The sequence below is a fragment of the Ceratosolen solmsi genome, unplaced genomic scaffold (assembly GCF_000503995.2).
Source record: "Ceratosolen solmsi marchali unplaced genomic scaffold, CerSol_1.0 scaffold7, whole genome shotgun sequence".
Classification (NCBI taxonomy): domain Eukaryota; kingdom Metazoa; phylum Arthropoda; class Insecta; order Hymenoptera; family Agaonidae; genus Ceratosolen; species Ceratosolen solmsi.
In genome coordinates this window covers 11,042,152-11,058,100 of record NW_011948413.1, presented here as the reverse complement: position 1 = coordinate 11,058,100, position 15,949 = coordinate 11,042,152, and the positions used below count along the sequence as shown (strand labels likewise).

The window sequence follows — 15,949 nt, the reverse complement described above, 5'->3', positions numbered from 1 at the left end:
AGCTTCGGTATAGGGACCTTCTTCGATATCGATAGCTCCAACTTTCCTTTTTGCTCGTGGCTCTAAAATATAATTATCGCTGGAAAATGTATTGTGCGATTAGTTAGGAAAAGATTCGTGTGAAAGGAAATTGTTCCGATCCATGACGGCTATGATTTTCCATAATCATTTATTTAATATCGACAAGTCGAACGGCTATATTTGGACGTTTTAAGAAGTATGGCCCCATTAAACTTTTGTAAATTTATAAAGTATCATTAGATGTAATAAATATTGAGCATCGTACAGTGTTCATTGCTTTTGAATAATTCATTATTTTTATTGTAATTGATTATGTATAGAGGCGTACTAACGACTGTGGGAACAATATGTATGAACATTTTTTCTTAAAACGAAGCAAGATTCCTCCTATGCTGGCGGACAATCGAGTCTAATCATTTTTCATATAAACACAGGCTCTTTGCAAAATCAATAAATTACATATTTCTTTTCGATTTTCATAATCCTTTCGACCAATTGCATTTTCTAGTTTTACATTTACTCAATAATTTATACATTTCAATTAAATACGAACTACTTAATATTAGCCGATAATTGAGCATCTAAAGTGTAAAAATCTTACGTTGCAATTAAAACGAAAAATTATTCCTTAAGTTCTCACATCTTGGCAATTATAGGTCAAGAGTACGGTACAATAGTGTAGCAATTCGCAATGTTTTATAATGGTCGTTTTGTTTTTCGAAGAGGAGACACGCGAGAATAATAATTCAATTACGCATGGAAATAATAACGATCTAGCAAGTACAAATGCACACGCGCATAAGCACGAATAGAGCAAAAGAGCGCGCGCGCGTGTGTGTGGGGAGGGGGAGGAAGGAGGAGGAGGAGAAGGAGAGAAACGGTAGTCTGGACAAGGAACAAATAACTACGTGGAATGCGCTTTGTTCTCTCCTTCTTAATCCACCCCCGGCACAACTCGCTCTACAATTGCTTTTCTCTTCGTCCGTCTTATATTCCCCTTATGCCGACCGGCAAAAGTCCTACTCCTCCATCTCCCTCCTCTACCTTCTCTCTCTCTCTCTCTCTCTCTCTCTCTCTACCTTCGTTTTCTCGACACTTCGTTACTTCAAAGATTCCACCTACAGATGTGTATACCTATGTAGATAAATGTTCTTCTTTTTTCCTTTCTCATTCTTTATTTATCAGTTTACACCTCTCTCTAAGTTCTTTCTTTCTATGCATATAATATCCTATCTATCTATCTCTCATTTTACATCCTTATAATGGTCATTTCGCTCACTCTTTATGTTATTTTTTTCTTCCTTTTTGTTACAAATCCCTTTGTATTTTTATGTTTTTCTTGTGAAAGTAAAATAAAAAAAATTCTTTAGACTTTTCGATTGATCTTTCGAAAGACGAACACGAAATGCGCACAAATTTTTACGTATTTACTAAATATGTAAGGAAGTAACCTGTCTACTATTTTTAAACGCACATTAAATAGCTTAAATATGAAATGCTACGTATATTACATTTAATTACTCACATTTAAATTTTAAATCCATAATTACTTAAAAAATGAATATATAAAATATATTTTTTTAACAATTAGAATATTAAATTTAATGATTTCTATATTATGGAGCGTGCGCTTTACCAAAGATTAAAAAAGTTGTACAACATAACTACATCTATTATTAGTTATGAATCTTTCATTTTTATGGAAAAAATCTATAATACTATTAGCATTTTTATAAATATTTTTAAATAAAATTTTATTTTCATAACTGTTAAAATAATTATTATTCACTTATATCATTTGAAATTACGTATAATTTACACGGGCTTTCACTGCTTAAAATAATGGACGTTTACACGATTCAAATGCTCTCTAATGTCGAGAGAATATAAATCATTTTTCTACTTTATTTATTTATTTATTTATTTTTTTGTTTTTCTTTTTGTTTTTGTTTTAATTATTCTGTGTTTATAATCGTGCGTGTACACTAAAAACTAGCACGCCATTTACTAGCATTTGATTTGAAAAATATCGTAATCTAAACATACAACAATGAAACGTTAAGCAAACTTTCTCTTATGATTATGAGACTCTAATACTCAGTCAGCCAATATTCTCTTACTTTTGATAATTCCCTTTTCCCAACGCTCATCGTCTCAACTCCAACTCATCGATTCTTGGGTACTCATTATCAACTCTATCCCGCGCGAAAGACGCGTCGAAATTCTGTACGAGACGGATCTTAATTTTCGCACGAGAAGGGCAATCAACCTATACTTAACTGACGACTGTACGAGATCGGCACGAGTGTAAATTAAGGGGACGAGAATAAAAATTACCAAGAAAATTGAATACTCTTTTTGGTCCCATTTTCGGGTATCTTCTAAAAGGCATTCTTTTTAAATCGGCCACATGACATGATGATATTTTGTTTGTTATTATAATGCTATTACGTGGAAAAATTCAAAGAACTTTAATGGTTATGCATTTAATAAGAATTGTCGAAGCCCGGGTAAAACGAAACTACGCTGATTTATTTTACCTGACTTGTATAATCTTTCATGTAAGGAGACAGTTATTTTTTAAAGAGTGTATTTTATAATTTCAACTCTAACCTCGATATCGCGATATTATTCAAAGTCAGAGGAAGAAATACTAAGAACTACGACATTAACTCATTTTCATAAATACTCATCATAATTAAGATGGCAATATGCAAGATGAGTCGCGTGTAATGGATTATTATACAAGCCGTATAAATAAAAGTGTTATAAATATTGATAAATGCTAGCCAGCGGATAATGAATATATTAAAATAAAGCCACATTACATACAATCTCTCTTCAATGGTTTACAATTCTTAAAGAGTACATAAATTAACGTCTGCGAAGCATAATAGCTCGAGCCCTCCTCTTAATTTTGATTTATCCAGAGCATCGCGCTCGCACACCTAATCACAATTGTCTTCATATATATTTGTACATATTATAGATATAAATATGCACGTACGTATCTACATGAAGCACACGACCGCACACGACCACACATGAACCCATAGTCAACCACACACACGCGCGCGCGCGCGCACGTATGCATATATATATATATATATATAAATATATATAGATGGCCTGTTCATCCAACAACAAACGACTTTCGTCGCAGCGATAAACTTTCGGCATGTGTACGAACATATAATTGCAAATTGCAGGTCATACACATAAGTTGGAGAAAGATATAAATTGTCCTTAACGAGATTGTAATTTGCAACTTGTACATATACACGGCTGTACGTATAGGAGCGTTCTGAGCCGTTTCAGGCGATTGTTACACGCACCTCTATGTATCCACATTCTTAAGATGTTGAAGTGCTAGCACAACGATTGAAATTGAATTCGTGTTTCACTCGAAAGTGTATGCAAAACAAAGACAAAAAAAAAAAGTAAAACAAAACAAAGCATAAACAGAAGAAAAAAACACCAACCGGACTAATGGGTCCTTATTATTAGTGTACGAAAGTTGGCGGAAAATTAGAGTCGTGTGTGTCTACGATGAGTAATAACAGGCTTTGTTATTAAGATTTAGGGTTAGACGCGGCCTCGAGGTCAAAATATCCTCGGCTTTATCTTAACTGTCTTATAAATGCAGAGGATCGCTTTATAAGAGATTCAAAACTCTTCAAAATAACTGTGGTCAGAGCCGCAACTGCTATTTTCAGAGGTTTTGAAGGAACATCGTGATACGAATTCGTGAAAAATTTCGCCGATCAAATCATATTACACACTTGACATTATCAATATTCCTTTGAAAGCGTTGAATTTAAACGATTACCTTCCGTAATTAATACGGTGCTGCACCGCTACGAGTCCCCATTAAGCATAGCAGGATAATTATAATTTATTATTACGCACCATTCTTTTAAAAACAATGGCTTACAAAATTTCTACAATTTAACGTGTGCGTGAGGTACATAAATTTGATGAATTGCACTCAAAGCCGCAATCAAAACTCAAAACTTTAGAAATGTATCATTGTGATTGGCATTCATAAGCTCCACGGCTTCGCTACAAATTCATCAGCGCCACACGCTCGTATCTATCGTCGTCCATCGTAGTTCGATCATCGCACAATGCAAAATTAAAAGCGAGCAAAGATAATACATTTGTAGATAAAGCATCAAAAGAGAGAAAAATCGCTAACGCTTTGCCTCTCAATCGGCAGCCCATCGTCATTCTCTATGTCTCTCCTCGCCGAGCCCATCAGAGAAAGGTTAGCGAAAACAAAAAAACAACAACGAAAAACAAAACAAAACAAAAAAAACAACCGCTAAATTATCGCTTTTAATGATCTCGATAAGAATAAAACCTACTCCAGAGCCGCCGAAAGAAAAAGAAACGAAAAGCGGAATGCGCGCTCCGAGAACTTCATAAGAATCTCGTTAAGCACTCTGGGAGCGTTCCCCGTGCGTCTTTTGACTTCGCTCTTGCATACCAGCTGCGACGAGTGCAAAAAGAAGAGCGAGACACGGACACGGGAGGGATGGCGAGAGAGAGAGAAAGAGAGAGAGAGAGGAGAGAGAGAGAGAGCGTGTGCGTGTGTGTGTGTGTGTGTGTGCGTGTGTGCGCGCGCGTGTGTTTGAGCGAGCGAGGTGGTTGGCGATGGGGGGTGGGCGGTCGGGCGAGGGGGAGGGGTCGAGGAGGACTACGGGCCATTGTGCCCTCGGTTCCCATTGTCCGACGGGTATATATCGATGCTCCGTATCGTCTGCGACTGGCACAATGACTCGCGAGAGAAGCTGCCACCGCTTCCCGCTGGCTTTTCTGCGTAAGGACGAAAAGGATCCGCTTCTCGGGGGCGTACGCCGGACTAATCCTTATTGGGATGCTGGCGGGGGGACGCCTTGTCTATCTTTCTGGCGTTAGTGGCGTTGGTTTTTTCATCTCTTTATGTTTTTTGTAAGAAGGTGGCCGGCGTGAGGAGAGCGACACGGAAAATATTTGCTGGATGGTGGAATCTTGGGGCGAGGAGATCTCGATGGCTTTTTTCGAATACGGCGCGACAGCGTGCTGATCTCGATTCATTTTAAATTAAGTGCGTACACTAATGTTCAGCCAGGTGAGAAAAGGATGATTAGAAAAATGTTTATGCCTTTGGATTAAAAAAAAAAAAAAAAAAAAAAAAAAAAAAAAAAAAAAAATAAATAAAAATAAAAATAAATAAAAAAAAAATAAATAAAAATAAAGAAAAAAATATGATATCAATTCGTTAAAAATTCAAATTCTATTGGATGAGCCTGAACAATTAATTTTTTACTCGAATCGCGCCTGATTCATTCCCGGCGATGCACTTTCGCTAAAAAGTTTTGCGATTGGCCGACAGGGAGCTTTATGTGTGTGTACGCGCCAGGGTTATGGTGGAAAACAACGGTAACATTAGTAAGGAAGCAAATGCCAAGAAAATGCAATGCTTCGTATGGGGGTGTTTGATGGTTATAAAGTTACGTGGAAATACGCGGGGGTGAAAGCTGCGCTTGTGCAATTGCAACGATGCGGATTCCAGCGCCAGGCTCCTACACATGTTAACGAGGAAACAATTACAGCGTAATAAGGATTTCTCTCGTTATTCTTGATCAAGCTTGCGAAAGAAAATGAAGAGAAGTGATGATAAGGCACCAATGGCAGAAGAAATACTATTCCCACGTTTTGGTAAAATTCTAACGAAACACTTGTTCGTATTATTTTCAGTGTCATCGAGGAATCGTAGATACTTAATTCGTTTATAAATAATGACATAATTATTTTATTAAATATATTCTAATCCACATGAAAAATCTATATTACGCGAAAATCAACAATAATAATTTCCAAAGTCGGCCGGCTTTAGAAAATACGAAAGGTTTTCATCTCTTATATCTCACGTCAACGTCTTTCATATTCATTCCCACTCCTCCCAATTTTGACTTTCCACTAATCTCTCAGAGAATGTTTTCCATTGGCTTTCTCCCCTTAGTCTTTATGATACATATATACCATCGTACACCCACGATCTATCAAACGTTGGAGAGACCGGTCAGTTCGCTCCGGAAAAGGAAGAGGGAAATATTGAAAAACCCACTGACTCGCATTCGGACAACTGCGTGCATGTACGTGCGTGCGAACGCCCGTGTTTGTGTGAATTTCTCATGACCCCGGAAGACCATCTGCTGCCTCTTTCCGACTCGTTCTCTGCGAAATTTCATTTGCATGCCCCTGTGCGTGAGAAAAAGCGTATCTCTCTCACGGAAAAAAACATTCGAGCGTCGTTTACTCCCTTTTTAACACTATGTCGAAAATATACACGAATTAATCAACACGATTGCCACATTTTAAGAATTTAAAATGAAGCGAAAGGCTTAAGGTAAAAAAAAAAAATAATACCAATAAACAAAAGAAAGGAGAAGCCATCTTAATAATTTTAAGAAATTGTTTAACTCGATCGAATCTCTTATCTGACAGTAATGAAAAAATCATATTCTATTTATAATTATCAATTTAGTACCAATTTGTTTGTCACGTCGTATCCTTAGCGAATCGCCAGTGAATTCTCTTCATTCGCAATGACTTAACACTAATAAAAAAGACAACAAACAAGAAAAAAAAAAAAAAAAAAAAAAAAAAAAAGAAAAAAAATGAAAGAAAAGAAAAACAAAAAACAAAAAAACAACTAATAATAAAAAAAAAAACATCAAACCTCTAAGAATTAAAGCACTTTGTTATATATGTACTCTATTAAAAGAGTGACGGACTTCACTATCGAAAATTACGATCGAGGCATTCCATTCGGGGGCGAATGATCTGAAATCGTCTAATAAGCCCAACAATTTTTCATCTGTCAGTCGCTCGCTCGCGCAATGATTCATCGAAAAATTCATAAGCCGATTTTTTCGACGGGAGGCAGATTTCGATCGCTTTCGAAACGACCCGCCGCACTCAACTTGCGCATGGGACTCGCCTGCTTTCTTATTTACACCCGCCTCAGCCCTCCGCCGGTCCACGATTTCCTTGCCCAATCACACCACACCACCACTCATCGCGAAACAACAAGGAAGGGGAGTCTGTAGGCGACTGCACCTGTACCTCGCACCGAGATTGCTCCACTGATCTCTCGCATATTTTACAAATGTCCGCAGTCTGTCTCGATTAGTAATGTCAAGTGCCCACGGGTCAATCGGTCCTCATTTACTTTTTACCTTTTAACGAAGGTATCAGCTTTTTTTTTTACTACGTCTTCGAATAGTCAAGCGGGCTTTATTGGTTATACATTTATCACGTCGAGACGCGGATTAATAAGAAGAAAAAAAAAAAAAAAACTTGTTTCGATAATTATACGATTCGAAATAATTGATGAACTTATTATAAACGATGCAGCAGTTTTGGTATATTTTTTTTTTTTTTTGTTTCCTTGTTTTTTTTTCGGTACATTTATACCATTCGATGCATAAGAATTACCATGTTAATAAAAACAACCACCAATTTAATCGCATTGTTTTGCATGGAAAGAGATATTCAATAAACAATTGAGGCTATTTCGGCAAGGCAATTGCAAAACTTTTGATTTATGTTATGGTAACGCAAAAGTTTCTGATGCTGCTTCGCTACGATACCATTACGATCAATTAACAATCACTAACTCGAACTCCCGTACAAACGTCAATTTCATGAAAGTGATCCAGCAAAAAAAAAAAAAAAAAACACTTACCGCTGTAATCTTAGAGAATTACAACGAGACTAAATTTGTCATTTAGTTTTTTGCTCTCCACAGTTATGCTTGTTTAATATTTCCATTCTTTCGACGCATAAGCGGTTATGACGATCATTACCTAGAAATCAATCATTAAATACATAAACAATGCACGTATACCACTTGGGTTCCCACAACAATAACATTAAAATTCAAATGAGATTTAAAATGTCGAGATGGTAGGATTTCTTATACGGTCATGCAAAGGCATCACTCGTAACAGCGACAACGTACTCGCAATAATATTTGTTTTAAATGAGAATGAGAAGGAGAAGTAGAAGGAGAATGAGAATGAGAAGGAGAATGAGAATGAGAATGAGAAGGAGAATGAGAAGGAGAAGGAGAAGGAGAAGGAGAAGGATGACAAGTAAAAGAGTTAACCGATCTGTCGGCCAATAATCCGACTCGTGTTCGCAACAACGTCAAAAATTGCTCATAAGTTGTCCGAGAAAGGCTCCCTCCGTCACATCCAGAGAGAACGTACATGCGAGCACATGATATATAGTGATCGCATAGTAAGAACTCGTAATTCATTGATAAGAATAAAAATAATAATAAGAGCGAGACGGTTTATTTGCTTGGAAAGCATATAGGAATATCTTGATCCATCAGCTCGGAATATTTGCACATCCATTTCTTATCCATAACGTAAATTCCGATCAATTATACCGAATGTGATAGTTGTTCATACTGATGCAAGTATTAATATATTAAAAGTAAGAATATGTTATGAACGATGACCAAGGAAGAAGTAAAATTTTGATTTTATCGGTTGATATGAAAGGAAATTAGGAAAAGTCCGATCCATTATTAGTGACATATAAATGAAAAATAAAATCATATAATAATAAGGCAATTATATAAATTCGGTTTATCGCCATTCAAGACTTTATGTGGATTAATAATAGTAGGCATTCATACACAATAACAACTAATTTTTTTTTCTCTTTTTTTTTTTGTAGAATGTAGAAAATTGCTGAGCATTGGTATATCAATGAACTTTATAAGTGGCGCTTAAATATTGGAAATTATTGGAAAATGATCGAAGGGTAAATGCAAATGTGTATTAGATTTAGGTAAGATAGTAACGTACGTAAATAAAGAAGAAAAAAACGCAAACAGCGCATTGAACAGTGTAACGCACAAAGATAAAGACTCGGATTATATACAATCGAAAGATCACTGTTGTATATTCTACCCCCCCCCCCCCCACACCCCCCCCCCCCCCCCCCCCCACCTCCCCCCCCCCGCTCCGGCTATTCTATTATGCGCACCGTTATAAATGTTCTGTCTTAATTCTCGTTCGCGAACTTAGGCATACATAATCTTCGATAGTATATACATATGGTGTGAGATGTAAGATCGATCGTAGAGATCGAGGACTTACAATACATGGGAAACAGAGGAGAGGGGAAGACGTAGGATATAAGCCACCCAAGATGCAATTCGTCGCGGTTATTTTCTATGTAACTGAAAAGGTTCGATAATCATATTGTAGTAAATCAATCAATAATTCGATACTCTACTAAACACGAACAATTAATTAAAGCTTTAGATCATTTGTTTTTTATGAAGTTTTTCATCGTTGTCTAATGCTTCATTCGATGACTCAACAGCACAGTCAATAGCAAATATTTAAAAACAAAACAAAACAAAAAAACAAAAACAAAAACAAAACAACGAAAGAAAACACACTCACGCGCACACACACACACATATTTTTTTAATTCAATGCTATGCGTAACGTTTTATTTTACTATTTATCGTAAAAACGATTTAAAGAACTAATTTATTTACTTAGAATTTTTATCTGCGCATATATTTGAGTATCTTATGAAAATATTGCAATAAATAAAAATAAAAACTTATGAATAGATCATAAAAATATAGATTAATAATACGACTATTTGTTCATTTTTTATAAGCTTCTCGAGTATTATAATTAGTAGCAGCCTAATTATATGTCAATTAATTCTGAAATAGCCCTGATGTTGCACTAGTCCTCATACTTATCCTAATTCCTCTAGATTCTTAAGGCTGACGTTATAAGAAATCGAAACTTATCGAAATTGATCGAAAACATCTTAATTACTGTCTTCACAACACGTTTGATATCGCAAAAATTTGCAAAGGCTCGTATTACATCACTTTTCCAATAATATCTCCAGTAATTTTAATTCGTAAAAAGCAACTAACGATCGCCATAAATCTTACAATATACGATATATCGCTACTACAATTTCTTCCTACTTTGGCTGTTATCGATCCACGCGCAAAGTGCAAATGAAATATTTCCCTCTATTCGTTTCTCCATTTCCCCCTCCCGCCATCTCTATCTTCATAATTCCCTATATTTTTTGTCGCTATCGGGCATAATCATTTTTATATTATTTTGCTCGACTAATGGCTCTAAAGAGGGACTTTATCACTTTAATAGCCGGAGATGAAACCGGAGGGTCGGAGGGGATGCAGGTTGAGGCACTTTAGTCGTTTATCTTCACGCCTCTCGAGACGCGTCGTCCTTATGGGTGGGTGGCTATCAATGCAGAGACCCGCTTATTTTAGGCTCGAAAAAGCTTTTAACAATTTAAACTTATCTCCTAATAAGCTTTTGCCCTTCCATATAGGTATTTTGTTATCGATCTTAGGCCCTCGCTTAATAATACATATGTATATGCATATGTATATGTATATATATATATATATATATATATATATATATACATAGAAAACTTTGGGTTAAAACAATCGCGGTGGCCTCGTTGCGTATGGTAATGCGCAGTCGGTGACCGTGAGAAGATTCTAAAGAAAATCGTAAATTTTAAATTCCGTTTTCATTATTTGAGAATTATTATAAATGGCTTTTGAAAGCTAAACGAAATCTATCCGAATAAGCGAAAGTGCAGATAAATCTTTAACGAATTCAAATTCATAAATGATTCGATTTTAATTAATAATTATGCAATTATGAACAACAAAATGGATTGAATAACACTCAAACGTCTTTCAAATTTCATTACATTTTAAAGGCTAATACATTTCAAAGGTTTATCGTTAGAAAATCGATGACTCATCTATCCATTATTTCGTTAAAACATGAAAACGGCTCGGTTTCCATAATCATTCGGTCGAAACACATCGCGATAAAAATATTTTATTAAAATCTTATTAAAGATAAATCACTCGACCCTATCCCCAGCCTCAAACTAAAGAAAATAACGCGAAAAAGAATACTATATGTATAATTATGCCAATTCAAAAATGCGAAAACCTCTATCGTATTCCAATTTATGTAGTCTGCGCAAGGGCTAAGGCATATTATTACGCGCATAAATTTCGATGCGTATGAAGCTGTACCGCCGAGTGCCGCGAAAAATGCGAAAAAAAATAATCGTCCAAATGTTGAGCTGAACTTTTCATTAAAAGCAACGGCAAAGCGCCTCGGGGAGCATTTACGTATCTGTGCTGCAATCCAGTTTGAATATAATTTTTACTTTAAATCAACGCAAAATAGCGCAATACGTGATTTAAACTCAAAATTATATCATACGTAATTTCGATTTTTGAATAAACAAGTAAACACTGTAAAGTATAAAACACTGCGTAGACGTTTATTAACGTTTGCTCATATTTAAAATCAAGCGGCATGGAATTTTCATAATTATTATACATGTATAATGCATAATGATAAAAGGTGTAGTGTATGTGACAGTATCTTTAGCTTCTTGGCCATCTTTTTCTCCAAATAGTTTATTGCAAATGAAGCGCGCAATCATTTAATGCCCATACGAAATTGTATAATTTTATGTTACTTTTATCCCATTTTGAAAATCAAGATAAACGTATACTTAAAATATAATTCTGCACACTCAATTCACTCCCATCATCATTTAATATAATTTCACCACTCTATTATTTAAATATAACAAAACTATCGAAAACTTGAATATTTTTCAATATTTACTGCATAAGTACGTAAGTGAGATATATAATTGTGCGATCTGAAGAAAACGAGGTTATGAAAAAGATGGATAACTTATAGCTTCGGCAGGCACATTCAATTTCATTCTTCTGAATAATAACTAATGTCCCATCCACAAATTATCGATGTGAGTATTTTATTGCCTTTTTAATAGTATCGTGTAATTATCAATAAAATACATTTGAAAATGAAAAGAAAAACAAAAATAGATGAAGCTTATAATATACTCTGCGCAAATAGTATGGGACGGCCGCGATAGAAATAAGTCGTATCGTAAAGGAGTGAAACGTCGTATCGTAAAATGCTTGAGTTGCCTATCATCACACGAGTCTCGCCACAATATTGACACACGAGATAATAAAACTGTATAGCGTTGTGACCCGATAAAATATCGCGCGCAAAACAAACAATTCAATGATAGAACACCTCCAGGGAGTAAAAATACACGAGGGCATTGTGCGTTAAGCACATTCCCAGCTCGTCCGATAAATAATTTTCGCATCCGCCTTTCGTTTAATTCAAATTTAAGCCAATGGCTCGTTCGCCTATCAATGATAACTCTCCGGTCGTTACTACGAGGCTCCACGGTCTGAAAGCCTAAACCGAGCTTTGCCCACGCGGAACGCGAGTGGACAAGCAAAAGCCTGTACCTGGGCCGCATGAGAGCGAGTGGAGACGCGAGGAAGGATCGCAATGTCAATACACCGAGTTGTCTAGGTAGATTGATTGGAAAATTATGTGGGTAAGGCGTAGGAGTTGGTCCAGAGAAGACACGTGATCTCCGTTGCGAGGATCTCTGTTTATGAGCGAGGGAGAGTAGTTTTACCTTGGGCCCGGTTATATCGGTGCTTCTCGAGGTCCGCGTACAGAAGCATTTTAATTGAGGAACGAGGGGCTGCGGGTAGATGAGCGCAGAGGAAAAAAAGAAAAATTCGTTCCCTGGTTTTGTAATGCTTCTTTATCAACAACAAATGGGAGCGCGAGCGACTCGCGCTTGTCCGGAGCTTTGATTCTCGGTAAAATATAAAATCTTTAGCTTCTCCAGAGTACAATTACGGTAAGAAATTACTTGGCCAGAGTTATTATTCAGTCGGGAAGGTTTTCGCAAAATGTAGATGTTAAAGAGAATGAATCGCTATGTTCTTTTAAATGTAAAATCAAACCCTCACGCTTTCACGAAATTTATTATCGACGAATCTTCTTCCTTATTTCATAATGATGAACTTTTACAGTAAATATCGTGTATAAAAAAATTAATTATAATTAAGTTTTTCTGTATTATAATTAATTGGTTTATCTGGACAACAGGATCAAGTGAAATCGTATGCGCGTGCCTAAGTAAAAATAGCATAAATTTATCTAATCCACAGTATAACAACTTGTTTGCAAGATTATGCTCGATACATAAGACAGACGCGTTAAATTAATTCATACCGCGTATTTCACAACGAAATGAATTATTTTGATTATTATTCGCTTTTAATGTACATAAAAGTTTTTCCTCTCAATTCAGACTGAATAAATTAAAAATAATTCTGGCCTATCTTGTATTTCGTAGAATATGTTTTAAATGTCTGGAGGTATTCGTATGTTAAGTCTTTTTCTTTTTTCTTTTCTCTTTTTATTTTGCGCGCGCGCGCGCGCGTGTGTCTATGTTTTTTGTTTTTATGTATTTTTCATCTTTTTTTTTCTTATGACTGTATTCACCGGGTTTTGGTAGCCGGTAAAAATACTTGTTTATTCCGATTGGTAATATTCAAAAGGAGTCGGCGAGGTCCATTGACTTTCTAAATACGAGTATATAATTGTAATAAATGGAGTTAAAATCTTGAGAAGCAAAAAGTGGCACAGATAATTATTGTAGATGTCGACAGTGGGTGGAAAGAAAACGGTATCCCGCGTAATACGACTAAGCGAGACGAAGTCGTTCGCGAGGTGAAAAGCCCCGAAAAGCCCCGAAAAGCATCGAACAAACGCGGATAAAAAGATCCATTTATGGAAAATCGTCACCCACCGGGACCCACGAGTGTCCATTATATTTCCTTGGCTTTTTTGTTTTTTTCGCAATCACGCAACGGGAATGGTCATTATAACGCACGTGGGCGTCATATAAAGAATAAAGCCGTAGGGCTCTTTTACTTATTCAAGCAGAATGCGACACATTAAATATGACGGGCCGTGCTAATTGGGTCTGAGATCTTTCTTTTCCCTCGATATAATGTCGGGGTCGCTCAGTCTTCATCAACGGATCGATTCATCCGTTCACCGTTACAACGCTGCACCATTCGAGTCTCTCCGCAGCTACGGAGACACAAGAATCACAGCGATTAATCAGCATTTCAGCATCCGTCACGGTGTGTCACCATTGGACCTAATAATACCGATGCTTCCAACAAGTGGCCCATTACATCTTGGACTTAAAGTTAAACTTAACGTCTACTCGACAAACTAGATTACGGCTAGTATTAAGTTCCCAAGGGCGGCTCGCGTTGCGGCAAGCTGCCCTTGCGGAATGGCCGGCTCTTGGCTGGCGGCCCAGTCACTCACTTTTGCCTTTGACGAACTCGGAATTGAGATCGGCCTCGACGCACCAGCTGCCCGTGGACGCCAGCAGCAAAGCGAGGTAGCACCAGAGCGAGCGTCCGGGTGTCGACTGGAGGCCTGCCAACCTGAGTCTCCGCTGGCCGGACATGATGGGGTGCGCTCATTACCCCGGGGACCTCGGCTCCCGGTTCCTCACGAGGGCCTCCCCGTGCGGATGCTCCTCGACTCCCTCCGGGCGGACATGGTCGGCATGGCTCGTCGGGACGACCTGGGGACGACCTGGGGAACGGAAAGAAAGAGAGTGATAATGCTTAACGACTGGCCATTGGCTGTTGTTGCATTTTATTGGCGCAGCCTTGTAATCGCTACTATTGTAATTTCAAATGTAAATGGTAATTGCAAAACCAAGGCGTCCAGCTTGCCAGTGATACTTGCTTCTTACTTTATATTGCTTATAATTTCATTAATCTATTTCTGCGGCTAGTGCGCGCGCAAATGACTTGTGCGCATAACTTTTATTGCGTTAAAATTGCCGGCAATTATTTATCGCGCTGATAAGACAGTTATTGCATTGGTAATAGTGCATGATGTTTTTTTAGGCTATTGTGAGTTAATTGTAGAATGAAAATGCTTGTATTGATATATCCATAAATAATTCCTCCTGCATTATTATAAATTCAACCAAATTTCTTGGCTGGGCGCGGTAAATAATCACGTTGGAAAGTTTCGTCTGGCATTCAAGGTATACTACTCACTCTAACGTGGCGTGATAAATTAGTTCGCCAAATTAATAGGATTAAATTGAAAAAAAAAAGAAATGTACACACAACACACAACACACAACACACAACACACAACACACACACACGCACAGAGAGAGAGAGAGAGAGAGAGAGAGAGAGAGAGAGAGACACGCGCGCCCACATATCTATATATCTATTATATTGAAATTTGTTATAAGGAATTGCATAGGTAATCACTCTTTTAATATATTCTCCATGAAATTGCTAATCGTCCTTTAATTCATTATATAGTATCGAATAAAGCCTACGTTAAATTTCAATATTACATTAAAATTGAATTGCATATTAATTGATTACGTATAGGCGCAACACCATACTATTTAAGTTTAAACGTCTTTGCTCTCAAAGCTAAGTGAAATGGTGCAGCAGTGAAATAATGTAAAATATGATTGTATGATGACTGCCAAGAGTAATAGGATAATGTTAAAATAAGAAAATAAAAATAAAAAATAAAAAATAAATAAATAAAATAGAATAAAAAAAGAAAATAAAAGAATAACGACGTATTGTACTGATTTTAAATCATAATAATTACTACCGTAAAACGCTTTCTATATACGGCAACTGGCGCAAGCAGAGAAATACTTGAACTAATTTTGAAGTACTTGCGTGTGAAGCATTTTTTAAAAAATTCCCCTTAAATTTAATACTGCAACTAATTAACATAATTGCATTAATTTATTGATTACGTATGCGAGTATTTATAGAACGAGATTATTAAAATGTAATTTCATTGGCATGGTGGTATTTGTAAGCGTGGCATATTCAATGGACGTTTTATGAAAGTTACATACGCGAAAATTGTTAGAGGATATTTGTAGT

At 36.6% G+C, this 15,949-nt stretch overlaps 1 protein-coding gene across 1 annotated transcript in view; it reads right to left on the bottom strand.

The window, feature by feature from the left end:
• The window catches only part of Egfr (epidermal growth factor receptor), a 30,600-nt gene extending 15,855 nt beyond the window's left edge, over nucleotides 1-14,745 (bottom strand). The window contains 1 exon segment of the mRNA XM_011506179.1: nucleotides 14,328-14,745. Within this exon segment, the coding sequence (XP_011504481.1) occupies nucleotides 14,328-14,472 (145 nt within the window). The 5' untranslated portion in view covers nucleotides 14,473-14,745.
• Between the last annotated feature and the right edge of the window lie 1,204 nt (nucleotides 14,746-15,949).